At 33.5% G+C, this 22,177-nt stretch overlaps 8 protein-coding genes across 9 annotated transcripts; 6 read left to right on the top strand and 2 right to left on the bottom strand.

Annotated features, from left to right (window-relative positions):
• Window positions 1-1,550: 1,550 nt before the first annotated feature.
• LOC6644438 lies at window positions 1,551-2,856 on the top strand. Its single transcript, XM_002066965.4, has 5 exons — window positions 1,551-1,667; window positions 1,727-2,032; window positions 2,102-2,247; window positions 2,310-2,588; window positions 2,644-2,856. The coding sequence occupies exons 1-5, from the start codon at window positions 1,613-1,615 to the stop codon at window positions 2,761-2,763; spliced, it is 906 nt and encodes a 301-aa protein (XP_002067001.1). The 5' UTR covers window positions 1,551-1,612; the 3' UTR covers window positions 2,764-2,856.
• A 1,835-nt stretch (window positions 2,857-4,691) lies between these two features.
• Window positions 4,692-5,224, top strand: LOC6644439 (cuticle protein 7). The gene is made up of 2 exons (XM_002066966.1): window positions 4,692-4,700; window positions 4,766-5,224. The coding sequence occupies exons 1-2, from the start codon at window positions 4,692-4,694 to the stop codon at window positions 5,222-5,224; spliced, it is 468 nt and encodes a 155-aa protein (XP_002067002.1).
• A 2,143-nt stretch (window positions 5,225-7,367) lies between these two features.
• Window positions 7,368-8,073, top strand: LOC6644416. Its single transcript, XM_002066967.3, has one exon. It carries the CDS (start codon window positions 7,406-7,408, stop codon window positions 7,970-7,972), a length of 567 nt encoding a protein of 188 aa, XP_002067003.1. The 5' UTR covers window positions 7,368-7,405; the 3' UTR covers window positions 7,973-8,073.
• A 1,204-nt stretch (window positions 8,074-9,277) lies between these two features.
• Window positions 9,278-11,382, top strand: LOC6644417 (mucin-2). Of its 2 annotated transcripts, none has more exons than XM_002066968.4 (2): window positions 9,278-9,353; window positions 9,906-11,382. In XM_002066968.4, the coding sequence occupies exon 2, from the start codon at window positions 9,906-9,908 to the stop codon at window positions 11,247-11,249; it is 1,344 nt and encodes a 447-aa protein (XP_002067004.1). In that variant the 5' UTR covers window positions 9,278-9,353; the 3' UTR covers window positions 11,250-11,382. The 2 variants fall into 2 exon arrangements, with proteins under 2 accessions (XP_002067004.1, XP_046866688.1); XM_047010732.1 differs by lacking the exon at window positions 9,278-9,353 and adding an exon at window positions 9,642-9,775.
• Window positions 11,383-15,246: 3,864 nt separating this feature from the next.
• On the top strand, window positions 15,247-16,652 carry LOC6644418 (cuticle protein). The gene is made up of 3 exons (XM_002066969.3): window positions 15,247-15,571; window positions 15,668-15,869; window positions 15,933-16,652. Exons 2-3 carry the CDS (start codon window positions 15,861-15,863, stop codon window positions 16,368-16,370), a joined length of 447 nt encoding a protein of 148 aa, XP_002067005.1. The 5' UTR covers window positions 15,247-15,571; window positions 15,668-15,860; the 3' UTR covers window positions 16,371-16,652.
• Window positions 16,653-17,380: 728 nt separating this feature from the next.
• On the top strand, window positions 17,381-18,543 carry LOC111518834 (myb-like protein Q). The gene is made up of 3 exons (XM_047010664.1): window positions 17,381-17,398; window positions 17,998-18,031; window positions 18,113-18,543. Exons 2-3 carry the CDS (start codon window positions 18,009-18,011, stop codon window positions 18,495-18,497), a joined length of 408 nt encoding a protein of 135 aa, XP_046866620.1. The 5' UTR covers window positions 17,381-17,398; window positions 17,998-18,008; the 3' UTR covers window positions 18,498-18,543.
• Window positions 18,544-18,552: 9 nt separating this feature from the next.
• LOC26529604 (larval cuticle protein A2B) lies at window positions 18,553-19,074 on the bottom strand. The gene is made up of 2 exons (XM_015178095.3): window positions 19,043-19,074; window positions 18,553-18,973 (listed from the first exon to the last, which is right to left on the bottom strand). Exons 1-2 carry the CDS (start codon window positions 19,052-19,054, stop codon window positions 18,671-18,673), a joined length of 315 nt encoding a protein of 104 aa, XP_015033581.1. The 5' UTR covers window positions 19,055-19,074; the 3' UTR covers window positions 18,553-18,670.
• A 1,187-nt stretch (window positions 19,075-20,261) lies between these two features.
• On the bottom strand, window positions 20,262-21,926 carry LOC124460152. The gene is made up of 3 exons (XM_047010429.1): window positions 21,892-21,926; window positions 21,570-21,839; window positions 20,262-20,916 (listed from the first exon to the last, which is right to left on the bottom strand). The coding sequence occupies exons 1-3, from the start codon at window positions 21,924-21,926 to the stop codon at window positions 20,775-20,777; spliced, it is 447 nt and encodes a 148-aa protein (XP_046866385.1). The 3' UTR covers window positions 20,262-20,774.
• Between the last annotated feature and the right edge of the window lie 251 nt (window positions 21,927-22,177).

Below are 22,177 nucleotides of genomic sequence, written 5' to 3' on the forward strand. Positions count from 1 at the left end.
AAATTACAAATGATTTTTATTTTTCTTTTTTCAAAAATAACAGTTATGGGTTGAGGGAAAAAATAAAAATCAAAAATAGAAGTTATTTTCGAGTTTTATTTCAAAAATCAAAAATAAGAGTTATTTTTGAGTTAAATGGAAAAAGTCTCAAAATTATTATTATTATTGATTTTTTTAGATTTATCTTATAACAGTTACGGTCCCTGATGCAAACACTACATTTAGGTACTTCATATATTTGAATTTGAAACTTATTGAACTAAACTTTAAAATTTTATGTTTTGTAAACTAGAATGTAAACCATACACTAACAAGATGGATAACAAGACGATTTTAATAAAATTCAGATAAGTTAAATAAGTAAATTGGAGGCCGTGTGAAATATTTTGACGTACTTTTCTGTAATATCCTTATAAACCGCGTTTAAAATTATATCTTTGGTCAGAGTGTAAGCAATTTATGCAGCTCGCTCAATTAGATCGTTAACAAATATTCATACATATTAATACGTAAATATTAAGTAAGTTTAAGAAAAAAGGCTTAAGTTTATTTTTAATTTAGTTTTTTTACTGCCAAATCTATAATTTTCAACTGGTTGGTAATACTCTAGTCATTTCAACGATAAATTGAAGATACATAAAATAGTGATTTTGGATTTCAATATTAATTTAAAAAAAAAAAGCAAATCAATTAAATTCATTTTGACCACAAACATGAATTATATTAGGCGTCTGAAATGATGTCCCCTGCGCTTTAGACCAGAGACGGATTGGTGATTCTTCACCGAAGACACGAGAAAGCTGCAGGAAATGCACTTTCATGTCATGTACCTACACTTCCCATAACATTTCCTCATTGTCCAATTAGGACAAATTGCACTTAATATAAAGATTTTACTTAGCAGATCTTCAAGAAAGTTTTATTAAAATGTTATGACATAAATAATATAAAAAATACGAACTTCTTGATATATCCCAAAGGTATCACTAATAAGGCACAAACTAAAAATTTCTACGTTTTAAAAGTAGTACTATTATTTAATAAACTTTAAATGAGTAGAATATGAGAGACACTTTATGTCAACTTCGTAATAGAACTTGTAGTATCGACGCGTAAAAATATTCGTCAATTTCAAGGAAATCTTTCATAAAAGTCTTCAAAAGCAGATCAGTACCATTCAAAAGTAATATAAACAATTTTATTTAATTAATTATTACTCAAAATAACACAAAACTGTTTAGTTAGTCGATGTTAGAACCAAAAGCTTAAGAAGCTTTTCTTTGTACGTTTCCATTGCCAGGGATGGAAAACCGTTCAAAATATTGCACATTAATTTAAACGAAATTAAACTTGAAGAAAAACAGCAATGAATTAAAATTAACAATTTCTATTGCTAAAATAATGAATATATATATATATATATATTTTAGAGCTGCCACACTTTTCCATTACAATTCCATAGCGAATAAACTTCCACATGGAGTGATATGGCAACATTCAGATACCACAAACATTGATAACTTATCTTTATTATTATACTTTTTTTAAAGCAGTATTAGCTGACGAATTTTTATTAAACAAAAGAAAACTGTAAGAAAAAATAAATAAACAAATGGAGCGTCCATCTTCATCTGCCATGCAAATAATCTATGCGGAATTGGCAGCCGGTGCGTATACTTGATATATTTTGATATTCCTTTTCATAATTACAGAATTTTTTTTGCAGCCAAAGCGCAAATTGTACGACTGGAAGAGGAAAATATTTTACTGCGACATCGCATTAATAGAGCCTCCACCGATCATCATTCAAATGCCTCCGTCCATGTAGAGGCCAAAATTAAGGCTTTTCAATTGGAGGAAGAACGTGATCGCATATTAGATACCCTGCAAATACATAAGAAAAAGTACAACACTTTGCACAATGCCTATTTGGAAAAGGTTACGCGTTGCAAGGCCCTGGAGGAAATGTTTAAAAGGCAGAAGACACTAACTGGATTGGTTATGAAATCGGCAGTGGATCAACGTAATGCAGGTAATTTCCACAAAAGAAAATGCACAGCAAAACTGAAGCCAGCATTTTGATTTACTTATGTGTTTTTAGAACAAAAAATTATGCTTGAAAAGCGTAAATCAGCTCAAAGTGAACGCAGTGAAGTGGAGGAATTACAAGCAAAATTGAATAAAGTTCAAAAAGCCCTCGATGAATCATACGATATTATTGACGAAATGGATTTTGAACTAGAAAGCGTAGGTTTTGCTTATCAACTGATAATCCGCAAGAAATTGCCTTTAAGTACTTTATTTTGCAGGTCGACTTACTAGAAATGCAAAATCAAAGCTTACGTGATGAGATTTCAGCACTTAAAATCAAATTAGAAAAAGCCCAACATCAGCAGGAGCAGCAGCAGCAACCTACTGCGCCTATTGCCCATGAGGAAGATGACGATCCTCCACCCAAATACGAAGAGGAGGATGCCAATGCTCATCGACGATATCGCCAACATGTGGCCTCATCCACTTGTGAGTGTTGCTTAAAGGACGATGATGCTGATCCAGAAACCATTGAAAGAGCTGCTTTAACAAATAGCGTAAGTAACAATTTTTTTACAGCTTTCATTTCAAATTAATTTTGTAATTTCGCAGCTCATTGAAACCGTTGAGGCGGAAAGTAATACACTCCGACGAGAGTTGCTTAGATCAAGATATCAACGGGCAATACGAGCCAAATTGGACAAACTAAGCGAAGATGAAGCCCAAGATTGACAATGCGATAATATCTTTTAAGAAATGACAGTACAAGATCAGGGCTTTAATCAAAATAAAAGTACAATAAAGAGGATTCTATATTTTTCCAAATTTCAATTTTGTTACGACTTCTAGAAAATTTTTTTGGGGGTGTTCGATCAAAAAATTAATCAATACATCAAAAATCATTTGAGAAACCAAAGTTTGAGGGCTGTCCAAACTAGAGGTGGTTATGGGCTGGGTTTTTGTCGGGTACCCGTGGGTATGGTTACCCGTTACCTGTACCCGTTTCGCTCAACCCGAAAAAAATAAGGCAATAAACTTGGCTTTTTAGACATAAAATATTTTGATAAGTAAATACCCACCATAAACGATAACAATTTGGTTGTAAATTGGGAACTTTGTCTTCCCGATTGGTCTTAAAATTACTGATTTTAAAACGTTATATAAATATTCGATTTAGTACGAAATTTTAAAAAGCAAGCAATAAAAATAAAAATAAAATAAACGAACTGCTTTAAAATTGCCAAATAAAGTTCGTACGTTTCTTACGATCTATGACAAATTTTTGTTTTGCAAATTATACATTTTTAATAAATGCATCAAATTCCGAAAATATTCACTTGAAACTTTTATAGAATAATTCTGACTAAACTGACAATAAGCCGTTATAGAAATATTTTTAAAGTGCCTCAATCATATTTTTGTTATGAGAGCTAAAGGAATTTTAAAATCCTGAGACTGATTTTTAGTTATGTTCAGGACCAGCCCAGAACTTATTGCTGAAGAAAACCACAACTAACAACAATTAAAAAAAAGATTGCCTTATGTTCTCAAATTAAGTTTCTACCCAAAAATATTGTACTTGTACAGGATATAAGATCCTCGAATTATGTTATATTTCCGATAAACCTTATTAAATGTTATGCCACTGATCATAATTTACAGATTTCACAAAGAATATTCAATGCAAAGTTAAGATTTCATCATTCAATAAACTGAAAAAGAAAGAAGCAAGAAACTTGTTTGGTTCGTGTACATTAACACATAAATATACCAGATAATAAAGTTAACAACATTTATTGAAAGTATTTATTTATTTAATACAATAGTTGTAGGACAATAGGACTCCAAGGATTTTGTTTTTTGAAACATGTTTTATTATCAAGGAATGTACTTGAAAGACAAACTAGTCTAATGGTAATTAATTAAACAAATTTGTTAATGGCTAGCAAAAATCAGCAAAAACAAGTTATGACTAAAACACTTGGCACAATTTATCCAATAGAAAATTGAGTTAAATTTGGTCGTGTCATAATTTGAATACCCTTGCAAATTAAATTGAGTTTTCAAAAAACCATAGAGCCAGGTTTTTAAGCTCGTTTTACTCTTAGTTTTTAATAAAATTAATTTACCCCTATTAATAGAGTATAGAGTTAAAGAAACCAGAAAGCAACGACCTTAAGTTAATTTTAATTTGGGCTCAATCAATTAATCAACCGATATATTAGGAATATGACATCAAAACAAATTTAATTTAAATATTATTTTTTAGATACTTATATTAGACTTATATCAGAGTTTAGTAAACCTAATCTATATATCAGAGACCGTTTTAGAATATATTTATACAGGGTATTAACTAATTCTCTATACATGCCCACATATACCAAATTTCGTGTTTAATTATCAATTTTTTTTGGTGGCTCACTTAATGAGTGCGCTCTACTTAAATGCATTTTGAATAGATCTTGTTTCGGAGACGCGTGCCAAATGCCATTTGGCTAGAATTGCCACATCCACAAGATTGAGACATGGAAATTGGAGTGGAGTATAAAAACGATGAGGACTATATGCAGATTAATTACAACGATTTCGATATTCGGCGAGTGCATTAGACTCTTTGCTTAAACCAAACTAAAAACCACAAAAAGGATCTTAGTAAAATGGGAAGTGTAAGTTACAAGGATATATGTGTACATATATCTAGTGAATCGAAAATTATTATTGTCCTCTTCAGTTTAGCTACATTTTCTGTCTGGGCCTTGCTCTGGTCAGCAGTATTAATGCCATTGAACTTTTGGCCGAGCCAGAGAATGGACCAGTTGCCTATGAGTTCCATTGGTCTGTCAATGATCCTCACACCGGGGACATTAAGAGCCAAAAGGAGACACGCAAGGATGACAAAGTTGAGGGACAATATGAGCTAATTGATTCCGATGGTTACAGGCGAATCGTTCAATATAGAGCCGACGATCACAGTGGCTTTGAGGCCATTGTTCAGCGTGAGCCGACCGATATTAAGATTCCATTACCAGAGGCACCCAAGAAGCTTTTGGCTGCCAAGATCTTAACTCCTGTTCTACCGGTGGCTCCATTGGTTCACTATGCCTCGGCTCCCAAGGCCATACTAAAACAGGATTTGGCAGTGGGCAATTATGTTTCGGTATCAGGACCAACGGCTCAATATAAATATTAAAAAAAAAACAGGATCACGAACTGACTCATCCTCAAACACATCATCGAACTAGTTAACATTCTAACATCTCAGCATGTCCACGTCTGCCCCAGCCTCATTTGCATTTGCCATTTGGAATTTAAGTTGTAATCTTACGTTCATTTTATTTGTACATACAAACAACACATTAATCATAATTAACATAATAAAAGATGCATCACATTTCAATCTGTTCATCAAAAGAACACAAAAGAATCTTACGAGTTTTATTAATCCATATTGAACTGTTTTCTTCAGAAAACTGCTCAGGAATTTCTTAAAAATAAATATATAGCTTAAGGAAAGGAGTTATTGCACCAAGTGAAAAATAGTTAAATAGTTGCAAAAGATTCTCATTCCCGAGATCCCTAAACGTTTTTCAGTCCCAAAGTCTCTACCCCTCTAAATGCGGTCTTCGATCAAATTATTTAACAATATAAATTTTTTGAAGGTATAAAAATATTGCACTTAGACTAAGCTTTAAAATAAAGGCCTTAGCTTACATAATTCGTCAAATTTTAAAGATCTCAGCAAATAAGAAAGATCTCAGCAATCATAATATACAAGAAGATTCTTACAAAGTATAGTTACATATTCGTCCTGTGAGATAGAAGTAAAAATTTTTTATAGGTCCGCAAGAAATAAAAATAGATTCACTTCGATTCATAGCCCAGGTGAGTCAATTGCCCTCAAATACTCCACCAAGCCTTATGAGGTTTATGAGGTAGCAAATGGTAATCAAAAGAGAACAACGTCCAATTGACATTACGATCCCAGTTAAGATCATGAATATGAGAAACCGAAACTCATTCAATTCTACAAATTTGATTCTAATTCAAGGCATATTATAGCGTGGGGACTATAAACTAGGTTCCTTTTTCGACAGACAAACAAAATACAATATCTCCCATTTATTTTAACAACATTAATGAAAATATTAGAATTTAAAGTTAATTTTACTTACAGTCCTTTTACAATGCTGGCCATAAATTTATGACATAAGTGTTATCTAAATTTGAATGGACTATGTTGAAAAATTTCTCATAGAACGGAAAATTGAAAAAAAAATTCCTTTAATAAGGGAAAGTATAGAAGATAGATGAATAGACCAAAGGTGGAAAGGAATATGTCACTGGGAAGCTAGATTCATTACAAAACTATTTTGCAAAGAACCCATTTGGATTTTAGTAACACAAAAATATTTATAACACATTTTGTGAAGACATTTTTTTTTTTTACAAAATAAAAAGAGGGCTGACTTGTGATCCATCTGGAACAACAGATAAAAAATAAAGCATAAGCCACAAAAACCTTTTAAATAATAGGTTTCTTTCCTTTACCAGCCTTTTCTGGAAAATGTATGGAATATTTATCCAAAATTTGATAGATAAAGCAATTTAAATATCGAAAAATGTTACAAATCAAACAGAAAATGATGTCTCGTTGCATTTTTAGGATTTTCTTTTTAAATGGAAGAATGAATTTAGTAGGTATTAAGTGTGATCGAATAGGCATTCGTTTAAGAATTCAAAAACTTAATTAAGCAGTTGATGTTGCTCTTTGCATATCTAAATTTGGTAATCATAGCCATGGTAAGCCCCAACACCGTCTTAGCCAAACACTCTCTAGCCAACCATATGGCATTATCAATTACAAAGCAAAATTTTGTAGATAAAAAGTCGTTGTTGTATGGTAATTCAACTTTCTCACATTTCACTACATCCGAATTGTTTTCCGACTAGGTCAATCAGTCAACTTTTCCTATCAGTTCACAAAAGTTGAATTAGTGGGAAAAAAAAAGATGATAATTCCATTTCCTTAGATAGAATTAACTTTAATTTTACACAATTGAATGCATATTGCATATGTGTATTGAAGAAGATTCATTCTTGGTTGTGAGCTGATGTCTCATTGCATTTATTTTTATGTGTCATAGTTAGATTAGGTTCAGTTCAGATGATAAATGAAAACTAATGCTATCTGCAGACGAAGAAGCATGGCTCGCTTAGATGCCTCTAATCTCACGTAGCAACACGGACTGGTATTGTCTATCGGTAACTTTGTCGCCCATTGTGGGTGTCCAATTGCAGACGATGGCAGCTGAGCTTGACAGAGTTGATTCTATTGTGGTGCCAAATAGATCAATGAGAGATCAGTAGTAAAATGGTTCACCTGCAGACGACACGACCATTGGGAATTATATGTCTTCTATTAGCCATTGCCGCCGCCGCCATCACATGCTGCAATGGTTATCCTCGAACAGAGAACGACAGATTGGCCAAATGGATGGCCCCACTGAAGCAATACGGTTGGAGTGCCGAGCACTTAAAGAATAAAGTGGAACATGGTGATGTTACAACATTCGAACTGGGCACACCCAACTATCAGATATTGAATCCAGAGGATGAACCCGAATACATAACAGCCGATCAGCCTCACTATCAGCAGATGCTCAAGGAGTTGACTAGTGGCCAAAATGGTACTGATACCATTGACATGGATATGATTAGTAAATCATCTAATTATGTTCCAATCGAGGCACCAGAAAAAACCCTCGAAAAGTGGGAAAAATTAAAAAAACGCAGCTCAGAACCGAAAAAGGAAAACGAAACTCCAATTCCATCTATCCAGGCGCAACCAGTGGACATTGATATGACAGTTGAACATCCGAGAATACAAGTTTTTAAAGGTGCTAAACCATTTCAAAGTCAAATTGCCAATTTAAGTTAAAGTGATGCCAAATTAAAAATGCTTTCATTGCTCCAATATTAAAGTGGCAAATTAGAGCAATGTTAAGATTATGCGAGATACGAAATAATTATAAAATAAGTGTACAGTAAATTATGTTAAATTTTTAAGAAAATCTTTTTTAAATTTAATTTTTAATACAAAAAATATAAATAAATTTTAAATTAGCTTGATAAACTGTAACATAAAGCTTCTAAAATAGTTTGTAAATGAAATTTAAAATTTATTTAAATAGTTCACATAAACAAATCTAGCAGAATAACTTTGTTTTATTAGTATTTTTGTTTAACGTTTTATAAGTTTTATTTTGATAGTTTTTTTTTTAAGTTCATTTCAGTTCCACAAAGTAATACTTCATATTTACAAAGGATTGTAAAAAGTTTATAATGGGGATAAAAGACAAAACAAATCAAATTGCAGTAGTATAATTTATAATAGTAGTATAATAATAGTAGAACTTATATTAAATTTCAGAATGCAAAATTTGCCAATGTTTTAATAATTTTTTAAGTTAAACAAAATTACTACGTTTTCTTTGAAATCACGCTCAAAAAAACATTTGTAGACATTGAAGAAGAAACCGAAGTATCGAAATAATCCAGACACCTGATACAATTTAATCTCATAGGATATAATAAAATTCCAGGAGGGACAGGACCAGGGATACAGATAAAATCTGGTCTCGCTGAACACTCCCACTGGAACAGGGGCGGACTCCACAAAAGTCAATCTCTATTATTGTTAATGAGAAAAGAAAAAGAAATCTACTTACATTACGTCTAACAATAATTGTAATAAATCTTGTACAAGTTTTTAAATTTTGATAATAAAATGTTACAAAATCGTGAGATTTTGAAAAAATATCCTGAAAAACAAAATTCCAAGAATATGATGTAATGAACGAAATTAATTTTTGGAAATAAAAGAGGAACTTATCATAACAAATCATCATAATATTATTAGTTCCCATTTACTTATAATAAAAATACCAGGAATTCCAATATCTAAATCCATCTTATTAACTACTTTTTCTTAATACCAACATTGTTAAAATACTTGTCTTTACTTTGGCTAAGAAGAAGAAAAAATCATATCTAAACGTACGTGGGTGGGTCAAGGGAGAAAAAAAAAACGAATAAAACTCAAATTGATAAATTGACTTTATAGATAATGCTTAATCGAAATTAACCCAAAAACCCAAAACCTTTAAAATTTTATAAATTCAGCCAACAGTTGCCATAGGTTCGGCATATATGACAGATGTTCAGAGAGGTCAAGTCAAAAATTTGAGTTGGCAGATTTAACTGAAGGAATTGGAAGCGTTTGATCAACATTAATCATCAATGGAGCGCTGGTTTACTTGGTTAGTTATCAAAGAATTCTCAAAGAAATGCACATACGGAAGCAAAGAGAGAGACGAACAAAGTTGCGATTATGATGACATGTTGATGTTTATTGGTTGGTCAGTCAGTTGGTCTCCCCCGTACCCCGGTGTACGTACATAAACAGTGCTTTGTGGAGGGGAGGGACCCCCCTCTATTCCCCGGCTAAATGTTCAACATTTGGAACGTGATGCGGTCAACGCTTCCGCGACCCATTTCGCATTGTAATGTTGAGCAAAGCGTATTTAAAGAGCTATTCAGCAATTATTCCATATAAAGAATTTGCACGCGACTGAACTGAACTCAACTTGGGCTGGCTGAGCTCTATCCAATTATATATACCAATAAATATATATATATATATATAAATAACTGAGGAATATTAATATTATTTGCTGTGAAGGTGAAAAATCAATCAGAAATCAGAAAAAATTGCCAAGAAATTGCGACCCATTTTATAAATTATTTGTTTGTGTGTGTGTGTGATATATATTTCATTTGTTTTTGTTTTTCTTGTTGGCTTTCGTTAACAGATGATTGAACGACGAATTTTGGTGATTTTATTAGTCAGTGTGGTTACAATACAGGCACACTTTCCGGAATATTGTGCTGAATGTGAACAGGAAGTGTGGGAGCAAGTGCCATGTAGTGATGTACCCACAACAACCACAGATAGCACAGTAACAACAACTACTATCCCGATTACAACAACCACGAGTAGACCAGCACCAATCACGACTACGACAAGTAGAACAACAACAACAACAACACCATTCTATCCCACGTATACGACACCGAGTCCCTTGCCCTATACCACTCCTTCTGCGTATAAGAAATGCTATTGCGAGTGCAAGCAAGGATGCAAGGAATTCTGTCGCAAGGTAACCGTTTCGGACCCCAAGAAGCAGATAACACAAATCTCTTCCACGGGTGACTATGCGCCTGGAGGTCAATTGGAATTTACACATATCCATCAAAGGAAATACTTCCCCAAATATCAGAAATATGGCAACAACTATGGCAACGGTGCGAATAGTGTGGTTAATGTCCCAAAACCCTATCCCTTAGTCTACAATGAACCAGCTGTGGCTCCAGCTCCAGCTCCAGCTCCAGCTCCAGCATTGCCAGCTGCCCCCAATCATGCGCCCAACTACACGCTCGAGGAATTGGCCAATTTGTTGAGCACAGCTTATGGTGGTAGCGGTGGTGGTACCAGAAAAGATTATCCAGCTCCCAGCGCAAATCATGCTCCTAACTATACGCTCGAAGAGTTGGCTCACCTTTTGAGCACAGCCTATGGCAGCAGAAAGGGGTATCCAGTCAAACCTCAAGCCAAGCCATCGGTTTACTATTCACCTGTTTATAAACTTCAACCGGTTCAACAGATTAAGAGCCAAGCGGTCCCCGTTCGTGGTCAATTGGCTACGGCAGCTGCAGCTACCTCGGGTGGTCTAGCCATAGCCAAGGCCAAGACGCCCTATGATGAGAAAATATCGGTGGCCACTTCGGGGCCCATATACGAAAGTTCCACTCCTCCTTACCCACATTTAGAGGAGCCCAAATTGTATTCACACACCGAATCGCCATATCCTCAAATACCTAGCCAAACAATCTCCTACACCGAATCATATCCCAGTCATACCGAAACCTATACTGAATCTTATACCGAATCCTATCCTAGTCAAACACAAGCCTATCCCACACAAACTGAGAGCTATTCCATACCAATACCCGAAGAACCTCAAGCACAGTCCAAGGCCTATGCTGGAGGAGAACCTAATCCAAATAAGCCATCATCCACATTTGACTTGGCCATTGATAACTATCTGAAAGATTTCGGTTATGGCAATCAAGTAAGGGGCTATGGGGACTATTAGGATGGAGAATAAAAACCGTTTCAGTGTTCAGTTGTTGTTAGGTTTAAGCTATTTAGTTAAATGCCATGCCTAAAATTTGTTTAAATTATTTGTTTCTGTTACCTTATAAATAATTAAATTATTATAAAAAAAATATCATGTGTTATGAATTTGGGGTAGAACTTTTACAGATTATAATGATCAATCAAACATCACATGTTGTTTGGGTATCTACTGTGAAGTCTTTTTTACTAATCTACTAGATACTCTATATTTTTGTGTCACTAACTACTCTCTCGTCTTTGCCAATCTTTTACCAACCTTTCTCACTTTATCTCTCTTCATCTTTCTGTCACTTCACTTCGCTCTCTACTTTACAATAATCTGCAACGAAACCGCTGATTAAATTTTAGTTTTATCGTATTGCAATTGATATAGATTTTTAAATCTTAGAGGTTACGAAGTGACAAAGACATAATAACGCACATCCTCTTGGATGATAGGAAATTATTATAAATAATTTTTAATAAAGCACAATCTCTTGGATCTGTAGCTATCTATTAAGACCTTTCTTATTTTTTTAGCATTATCACTTTCATCACTATAGAGAGGAGTTTTTTATTTGAGAGTGTACAATTATGACAATCTAGATAACGTTAGATTTGAATATCTTTTTAGCATTTTTTATGACTATTCAAAATTCTACTGAAATATTTATATTGTACAATAAACATTTAAATAAAAAAAAATATGTTTTTTCGAAAACTTTGTGGGATATTTAAGAATATTGGAGAGATTTTGTTTTATTTTCAAAAAGTAATTTTAATTTATTAAATAGCCATTTACAATTTATGGTTAAAATATGGATCAAGTTTTTTCATATTAAAATAAAGTTTGATCCTATATGATCATGCCTAATAGACATCTATCTTAGATAATAGATAGATATAATAGAAAGATAACATCACATTCTGAGTTAATATATGTATAAATATAGTTTATACACATCTGTTCAACGAAATAAGTTCCCCACTTGCTTGTTTTCTGAATGAGTTTATCTATTTTAAAATTTTAGAGTTTTGATCAAAATATAATAATGAAACAAAATAAATTTGGCGCATTAAGATGGACCAATAGCAAAAACGAAATTTGTATTAAATCCCCCTGAGATTTTCGTAGAATCCTCTTCTTCTTTCGAAGCTCACTTAATTCTCGGACATTTTTTAGATGTAAGTAATTTTCCTTGAAGCTATTTATTCGAGCGGTGGTGTATATATAAAGAATACATTATATATATGCACAAATTTACCCAGAAACACTTAAATATTTTCGTGCTTAAAATGTTGTACTATTAATTCATGCTGATCTGGAATATATATAACTATAGGTCTAAATAATGGAGAGGAAACTTGCCATACGTTATAACTCGTTGACCTTGAATTTTGGGGTTTAGCTTCGAAGCATTAAATCCATCTCGAAATTGAATTCATTTGGCAGTTTATGCCAAAACACCTTCGACCCACTCAACTGGACCAGAATTTGTCGTCCCCCTGCAACGATTGAGATCGAATGGGCTTGTATCGCATACAATCTACGTGTATGTACATGTCGCTAAGTAGACACAACTTATTATTTATAGAGACTACTTAAATTTATATGTCTTGTTGATTGGGTTGGGCGACCAGTACCCAGCACCCAGTGTCCAGCACCCAGCAATGACCACTGACAGCGGGCGTGCCGCGATCAGAGTTGCTGCCAGCGGCCAGATGAGAGGAGGAATTCAAAAGCTGGAAATTTGGAGACACCACTTGGACCGGCAATCGTAATCTTGTTCTAAATTAATGTGGCGCAAGATATATTCATACGCACCACGAGCCAAAGCTAACATATTACTTCATATTGAATTTACCTACGTGTTTGCATTTCAATATTTCTTTTTATTTTTTGTTTTTTTGTTTTTTTTTGTCTTTATGTTTTCTGTGCGTGAAAGGCGGCGGCACCTGCCCAGACCAGATTAGACCCGAAACCGACACCCAATCTTGGGCGGCACGCGGGCGGATGTTGCAATTTGGTTAATTAATTAAGTGGAAAAAACTCTGCAAAGCTCTTAACGGCATTTTTATTTTGGTTTTCTTCCAATTTTAAGTTCAAATCAGGCTAGTTCGACGGCTGCTGTCTGAATGTCAACGTGCAATTTGTTTGTTGTGACGCCGATAAAGATCTTTTGACTCCACCTTCGTCTTCAGCCCACATGAGCAGCACATGGCTGTTGATTTTAGAGTGACAACTTTTTTGTTTGGCCACATATGTTCATTGGGCTGTTAATTGAAATAGCAACAAAGTATTATCAATAAACATATTTACAATATTCTAAACTCATAATATATTAAATAGATAGTCAGAGAATCAGGAAAACGAAATGCGGAGGAAGTTGTATGTATAATAGTATTATTTAGACCAGAAGCTTTTCGGCAGCATTACCTCCTTGGGTGAAAAAGAAAAGTTCTAGTTTCTATTTAATCTGCATGTCCTTTTTTTTATTCCTTGGGAATCGAGGTATTTGAATTAAGAAAAACTTGGAATGAAATACATACTTTGCCAACAAATTATTAATATGAACTAAATTAGTCTTGGATATTTTGTAGAGTAAGGATTTTGCATCAGACTAGGCTTGACTCCGTTCTAAATGCTCTTCATGACTTAAACTTAAGTCTTCTTGGCTTATTGTTAGATTTCTTTTAATACACCTTTCCTCTCGAATTAACGGTTATTTTATTGCTTAAGGTTTAAAACGAAGATATAGACTCGCCTGAGTTATTGACGGTAGACGGTATAGACATCCTGCCCTCGTTCCAGCCTCTCTGTTTAAGCTCATCTGTAACCGAATTCGTCCTGGCGTCGTAGGTCATCAATATCCACTAAGCTTATCAAATTCTATCAATTTAAGAGGTGAAATACCAAGGTCCAGAGCAGCATAGATTTCAGGCTGAGAACAATTTCTATAATTCTAAAATATCGACTTTGATTTATACCTTTTCGAATAAACGCATATATTATATGTACATACATATGTATGTAAAATAAGTATGTATTACAATTATTTTTAGCAAGTTTTGTTTATAAAAAAGACAAAAAAAAGTATTTTTAAAGTTTCTCATTTATCTGGTTAGATTACGAGCTAAGTTCGATTGTCATTTATTTGAATTAAGATAGAAATTAAAGATATTTCTAACAACTTAAAAAAACAATGTCAAATGCACATTTATTGTATCACATTAATATGGCAGATTTAACTCCTTTTACTAGCTCGGAGGATTAAATTACAACTTCGAACTTTACTCAATTGGTTAATTGGTAAGGAAATTACTTTAAGTTGTTAACGTCTTAAGACCTGTTTTCAGAATAAATGTTAACACTTAATTAGTTTTTTGGGTTCATTTAGGTTAAGGTAAAACTTACGATTAATAGTATGATAATATATAAGATTTTCTATTTTTAACTGTATATTTAAAAAAAAACCAATTCTTGTTAGTGTGATAACGTTGCATTTAGTGCGGCATCATGAGAAGCAAGTTCGGTATTTGCCTTCACACAGGTGGAAAATCAGCTTCCAAATCGCGATAAGTGCCCTACATTGTCGAGCCGATCCTGTGACATCGGTTGTAGAACTCCCGGTCCAACGTATGACTCTGCTCAAGTAGAACTGGAAAAGCAGTCGGCACTTACCTTGCAATTATTGTCTGCGGTAATGAAATATGGGATCATAACCCTCCAGCATCATAGTTCTTTATCGCCTTGTCTAATTTGATCCCGTATTGCATTAATTCCATTTTGTTCTTGTCGATTTCAGCTTTTGCACTATATAAAAGTCATAAGATAATTCAAGAAATTTTTGAGATACTTAAATTATACAAAAAATTACTAAAAATAAATGGAATTATAAATTTTAAACAAAGCAAACAAATGTAACAACGCTTCTGCTTAATAAATAATCTATCATTTGATTAAATTGAAAATTTTGGGATTCTTATTCTTACACCAATTTTCTACTACAGTCTTCCTTACCATTAATGCAAAATAAGTAATTATTTCAAATAAACATAAATAAAGTTACATTTTCGCTTCGCTTTCTAAGGTCAAGCAATCACTCTTGAAATAATCCCATCTAATAACATAGATATTATTTGTCTGACATATTTGCCTATATTTATGTATATATCCAAACATTTACAAGACCCAAAGCAATTGATAACTTTCACTTGACTTTGACACAAGCTGCAAATTTAACGCGAATGGTTGTCCAATATCTTTAGAAACAAAAGCAAAACTCCAACAATCGCACAGTATGTAGAGCAATAATGTAACCTTTTTTTTTGCACAAAACATTTAAGAAAAAAATTTGAAAAAAAAAACTATAACAAAATTTCAATTTGCATTAGCTGGAATTCCGGTTCGCAAAAAGCTTGGTGCGTATGCCCAAATATTGAGAGGGTGGGGAGGGGCAAAATGAGGTATGGACTCTGTATAAAAGTTGCGTACGCGTCATTTGGCGACATAGTTCAGTGCAGGAGCTTCAAGTGAAGTCAACTAACCAAGACAACGCACAAAAAATTACCAAACAATCAAGTCAACATGTTCTCGGTTCGTGTTTGAGCAAAGATTTTTGGTTAAGGAAATTAATTAATATTATTTTTGTTTGTACAGTTGCTGTCTCTGTTTATCCTGGGAGTTGGAGCTGCTGCTGCCATCGAGCTGCCATTGGGTTCAGTCTACCACAGTCCGGCCCTTGTGAAGCCCCTTCTGAAGACTGTCGAAGTAGAGGCACCAGCTCACTATGATTTCTCGTACTCCGTGCACGATGAACACACTGGCGATATCAAGAGCCAGACAGAATCCCGTAAGGGTGATCAGGTTCAGGGCCAATACACACTGATCGATGCTGATGGTTATCTTCGTACTGTGGACTACACCTCGGATGCGCATAACGGTTTCAATGCCGTTGTTCGTCGTGACCCATTGGGTCAAAAGGTGATCAAGGCTGCTCCAATTGCCAAGATCCTGGCACCAGCACCTATTGCCTATGCGGCACCCAAATTGCTGGCTCCTGCTAAGCTCCCTCTGCCCCTGAGCTTGTACCACTAGAGATCTCTGCCAATCAGAAAGAGAGAGAGAGAAAGCTGTAAACTGATTTCATCCTCATTGACGACCCACATTCTGCATCCGAACTATTCTATAGTTCTATTTTAGTATCTATACTTTCTTAGACAAACCATTTTGTAAAATATCCAACAACATTGTATCCTCGAACCTTCTATACTCTATTTATCTCTACATATACTATCTTCACTCTTTCTGTTTCCCAATTGTAGGTGTTTCTATCTTATCTAAAATTTGTTGTATGTAAATAGAAAGCAATAAATGCATTTTTTATAAATATTTCAAATGAATTTTGATTACACTAAAGGATATTGATCCATCTAACAAGTGTTTTAATGTGTTCCTACTTCTAATCAGTTGGAAAGTTACAAATTAAAAGTTTTCAATACGTTGTCTTGCCAGTCCAGTCTTGATTAACGTAAAATATGGGAAACAACAGTGTTGGCAAGCGTTAGAAAAGGGTAGTTGCCAGAAAGTTTGTTTTTTTTCTTGTTATTTAAAATAAAATCTATTAATTATTTAAATAAAATTTTGGGGACTCAAAAGATGAGAGGCCGACGAATAATTATTAGATCCGTAAAATTACAACCGTCATAAAAATATTTCAATACCTTTTATTAGTTCTACGAAACCTCAAATATACGAATAGCACCTAGAATTCTTCTAATGAAATTTTTAATCTTTGTTTCTTAACCAAATTCATTCAGTTTAATGCTTAATTTATTAGTTGAAGTTATCGACTTGATTACAATTTCAAGGGGTTAAGTTTTGCTCCTTTGCTGTGATAAACTGTGATTTGAAGTGTTGGAAAGCTTCAGTTTGGCTGCATCGAGTGAATTGCATATTCACGTTCTACGAAAGTCGCTGGTGGATCAAAGTATTTAATTTTTATAAAATTTTGTGTAAGGAAAATATTTTTCTGTAGCAAGTAGCAAGGTAGAATATAATTAATTAGTATTTACAATTTTGTGAGTAAAAAAGCTGCAGAAATATTCTAAGGAACTGGAATAAATGTATGTACATGTGGATGTAGACCCAATTGAATTGTGTGGAAGTGTGTATATGTATGAGTGATTGAACATACATCAGATTATGAACATTCCTCGTTAATAAGAATGGCCTTTACATACATACATATACATTATTCGTACATATGTACATACACGTGGCCTTCGCCTAACAGGGACTTACGTTTCTAGGAAAAACTCCATGTTAACACGGATTGGTTAAACGACACGTGGCTTTCATACAATATGGCGTTATTTTCTAACACTTCCACAGTGACTAGCTTTCCAACACTGTTTTTACACATTAGACGATTTAAAGCTGTGTAGGCGATGAATGCAAAAAGTTTTATGTGATTTTGAATTGGTCGTAGAATCGAGAATAGATCTACCAACAAATCTCGTCGATTGTTTGATCTTTGATTCATTCCGCAGTAACTGAATTAGCAGACACGTTGTGTCGTTTGCCATTGAAGGAGTGAGGATATAGTAAGTCTTAAAAGAGATCGTACAAAGCGAGGATCAGGTGTATATGTAATTATATAGAGTTTATATACTTTGAAAAGATTTATATATTTAAATTTCTCTAATTTTGTTACTATTTCCAGACACTTCCATTATGTCTAATAATTCCTCGAACAGGTAAGCATATACAAGAACTTATTAATCGAAATGTGTACATTTGTATATTTTTGTATTTTCTATGGCATTTGTTATTAAAAGTAACAAGCAGCATTGGCGTAAGCGAGAAATGGACTACGAGAGACTACAGGAGTGGCGTAAGAAACGACTCCAAGAACAACTTCAAAAGCAACAACAAACTGAGCATCAAGATCAATCTAACGATTTTCATCCAAATTCCTCAAATTCCCACGTCGAAATCATGGAAAAGTTGAACTCAATTGGGGAGCAAACTGAAAATCTTCAAAAGGAACAAGAACAGCAGCACAATGTTGTTCAGAATAGGATTTCGGAACTTCAGCGACAATTGGTACGAATTGAAAGAAATACTGCATCTGGAGAGGAATCGAGAATTTCCATATTTCCGCCAATTGTAATTAAGCAAGAGAAACTCGAGGATGCTAATACTACCATCATAACTCTGTAAATATATGTCGAAGAACAACAAAAAATATTTTCATATTTCGTCAAAACAAGATGTGTTTGTTCTACTGAAGAGTACATTTTATTATCATAATATTTTCAAAATAACAGCCACAAACTTTGAAGCAAATCCAGGTCTATAGATTCCGTTTAGCTATATTTTCAATCATTTACGTTTCAATGCCGGGTAATTAATGAAATTGGTTCGCGACGAACTTGAGCATTAAAACCCAACAAAGGATCTGCGGTATAGTCCACAATGCGGCGATGGCCATCGGGTTCGATAAGGGAATACCGACCGGTAACATATTCACCACGACGATGCTCAAACTGATCCTTCACATCTCCAGTGTGTCCATCATGTACGGAATAATGAAATTCATATTGTGCTGGACTAGCAATTAGTTCATCAGGATGTGTTGAGATAATGCCAGCTTCAATAGCAACCGCAGCGATCGCACACAGGAAAATAAGGAAACTCTAGATAAATATATTAAATATCTCTTTTAACATTGCAACTTATTTAATTGTTATAGACTAAACACTTACCAAGGCATTCATGATGCAGTGTTTGCTTGAGAGAAGAGAAGATCACAACTGTTGACTGACAGACGGAATTGGCTTGTATTTATATATGGGTAACAGTTACCTACTATATGCATAGATGCCACATTGGCCAAGTTATTAAGTTGCCATTGTGAAATTGTATCTACCTGCCACTTGGCTAATTATGCAACTTTCAATCTTTTCCCTGCCAACTCTCCCAGTCGTTGTGTCTATCATTGCACAGTGAAACAGTCGTACTTGATTATTAAAATTGTTAATTTTTGATGGGCTTAAGATATAAACTTTCTTTTTTTCTGATAGCAACTTCTTTTTTCTGATTAAATTTAAACATCTTAAGAATAATTTGCAAACTGATTTGATTTCTTGAATACAAAAACCTTACAAAAAAATGTAATAACTTTAATATTTTGCTGAGTCTAATTGTAAGTATACAAATGAAAAATTTTATAAAAAAGAAAATTGAGCGAGTAGAATTGTGTTGTTGTAAGAAAAAAGATGTCTTATTGTTAGATGAAAAATTAAGTGGCAAATTGTATTTTAGAATATATATAGTATATTCTCGAAATTCATAACAAAGAAGTCGAAACACTTTAAAAAATTTTGTTGATCGAGAAAATAACATCCACGACATTTTGAATATTATGTTTTGATTTATTGTTTTTAATTATTATTTTGTTGGCAGATTACCCTTTTTGAATTAAACCTAAATAATTGATATAAAAATGCTTCAAAATTCGACCGATTATATATCTTTTTTATATTTCTTTACAAAAACAGTTCTCATATTTGATTTTAATTACATTTAACCCATTTTCTATTGTACAGACAAATTTTAAGATATTTTTCTGAAGTGATTCAGTCTAAATCTAATAAAACTGAATGAATCAAATGGAAATTTATTTTTTGCAAATTCACTTTACTGTAAAAAACTAGAAATATTCATTCACTTTAAAGGTTAAAAGTGTCTTTTTGTGGACAAAAATAACTTGGTATAACTTGGATTAAGTCTAAATTAAATCGTTTCCGCACCTTTGACAATTTCAAAGCAAAGTCAATTGATTTTCACCCAAATAATTAAGCAAACGGCCCACTGTGCACGTTGGTTGCATTGCATGAAGGAAATGAAAGATGATGCCTTTTGGCTAGGGCAGGTGACAAAGTTACTAAGTTACCAGATCAAAGATATTTAAACTCAATTATATAAGATTGTTGATATCTCTATATTTACATTTGAAAGATTTTAAAGGGTTCTTAATCAAAACTAATGCTTATCATTAACATTCACATAAACAATATTACTTAAAATTAGTTTAGTTATTTATCACAGCGTTACAATTAACGGATAGGCATTACAAGGACGGATACATTCAGTTTTGAAGCAAAAGAAAATAACTAAATTTCGAAAGAATATCATAGGCACTTTTGTAATCGATTTTCTTTTAATCTCTTTCCATTTAGTATTATTTCAGGTACGACGGGCAATTCCTTCAATTTTCTTCTTTGTTTTTTTTTTTTGTTTGTTATGCTTTCAAAATTTGTTCTCCAGCAATGATCCTGTTGAATATTTTCATTTTTATTAATCCGAATTCCTTGGTTTCTCGTGCCAAATTCCAATTTCTTTATATTTTTTGCTTGGTGCTTTTTAATTTTGTAATTCTACTATTTAGGCTACCTCTACTACTGATGACTACTTGATTGGGTGCTGTTCCGATTTCTACGCTTGTGGATTACCAAAATTGAAGTTATTACCATTTTCGGCCACCATCCAAGCTGTTAGTTTTTCATCTTCCGTTTTGTTTGTCTCATCCCAGGGAAATGTGGCAGCTGGTTTCTCTTTTTGTGGCTTATTTTGTGCTCTAAAAATAATAAAAATTAACAAAGTTGTTTTTTAAATAATGATTTTGTTATATTGTTTAGTTAGTTTGATGTTTAATTACAATGTTTTATGAATTCAACTTGATTTAGTTACAAATATTCCGTAAAAGTAAATAATTTTTAGCCCAAATCTACAAGTGTATATCTAATAAATACTCAATCAAGTTCTAGAAATTTCCCTATTCGCTAATTTCCATTTCTACATCAATAGGAATAGTGCAATTACTATAAACTAATCATTTGTGAATGTTGATTTTTACCTTATTGGCCAAAAGCGACATTCATCATCATTTGATGAGGGAGAGGACGATGAGTCGTTTTGGTTTTCACTGACGCCACCACGCAACAAAATGTTCAAATGTTTTTTTGTTTTTGCAATGATTAAAAAAATGGGGCAAATCAAAATGTTTAACGCACGAAAAAAAAAAGAAAAGGATTAGGAAAAAGAAACAAGAGACAATACAATGTAAAGAGAGAAAGAGAGAGAGATCGACATAGACACATATTACATAGATGATAGCACACAACTGAGATGAGGATGAAGAAGCATTTACAAGGACAGCATGCACATCAAACCCATGCGGGGGGAATCCTCGCCGTTGATAGTCATTCATAAATATATTCATATACTTACAGGGAATCCGTACGACTGCCATTGTTCACCTCCAGGCTACTTTGAGTGGTCTTTTTCTTGGGAGCTGGTCTCAGTAGGCCTTCGCTAAAGAAATCACGTCCCGACCCCGTCGTATTTTGGCCTTGTTTCGCCTGTTGTGTGGGCGGTACTGTATGCGGATACTTGCCATCACTGCCATCCGAATCCATGGACAAATGACCAAAAAGGTCTTCCAGTAAAATATTGGCCTTGGCATTTCGTTGACGCTTGGCGGAAGTTTTCAGCTTTGATCTGGATGTTCATGTGATCATGTGATAATACATAAATAACAACATAAAATTACTTTAAAAAAATATAACAAAGATCATCACAAGACATGTTTACTTCTTGATAGACAGATTTTGTTTTTAATTTCGCTAAGTAATCTCCACAATTGCTAATGCATACTTTTAGACTTAAACATATATAGAGAGACATTTACTACAGACAAACTCAACCGGGGTGCTCCTAAAATATTTCTTAAATATACATTTAAAAAAAAAAACATCTTGAAATTGCTTAATTTTTGTAGCTTTCTCAAAATATACCTATACAAATTTTATTTGATTAACGAATTGACAAAATTCGGA

Source organism: Drosophila willistoni (assembly GCF_018902025.1).
Source record: "Drosophila willistoni isolate 14030-0811.24 chromosome 2R unlocalized genomic scaffold, UCI_dwil_1.1 Seg167, whole genome shotgun sequence".
Lineage (NCBI taxonomy): Eukaryota > Metazoa > Arthropoda > Insecta > Diptera > Drosophilidae > Drosophila > Drosophila willistoni.

Excerpts from the sequence above, each read along its gene's own strand:
- LOC6644438 (XM_002066965.4), top strand. The coding sequence starts at position 1,613 with ATGGAGCGTCCATCTTCATCTGCCATGCAAATAATCTATGCGGAATTG. Across the intron at positions 1,668-1,726 it reads CTATGCGGAATTGGCAGCCG|CCAAAGCGCAAATTGTACGA; the intron begins GTGCGTATACTT and ends TTTTTTTTGCAG. Across the intron at positions 2,248-2,309 it reads TGGATTTTGAACTAGAAAGC|GTCGACTTACTAGAAATGCA; the intron begins GTAGGTTTTGCT and ends TTTATTTTGCAG.
- LOC6644416 (XM_002066967.3), top strand. The coding sequence starts at position 7,406 with ATGGTTCACCTGCAGACGACACGACCATTGGGAATTATATGTCTTCTA.
- LOC6644417 (XM_002066968.4), top strand. The coding sequence starts at position 9,906 with ATGATTGAACGACGAATTTTGGTGATTTTATTAGTCAGTGTGGTTACA.
- LOC111518834 (XM_047010664.1), top strand. The coding sequence starts at position 18,009 with ATGTCTAATAATTCCTCGAACAG. Across the intron at positions 18,032-18,112 it reads TCTAATAATTCCTCGAACAG|TAACAAGCAGCATTGGCGTA; the intron begins GTAAGCATATAC and ends TGTTATTAAAAG.
- LOC124460152 (XM_047010429.1), bottom strand. The coding sequence starts at position 21,926 with ATGTCTTGTGATGATCTTTGTTATATTTTTTTAAA. Across the intron at positions 21,840-21,891 it reads CTTTGTTATATTTTTTTAAA|ATCAAAGCTGAAAACTTCCG; the intron begins GTAATTTTATGT and ends ATGAACATCCAG. Across the intron at positions 20,917-21,569 it reads GGCAGTCGTACGGATTCCCT|AGCACAAAATAAGCCACAAA; the intron begins GTAAGTATATGA and ends TATTATTTTTAG.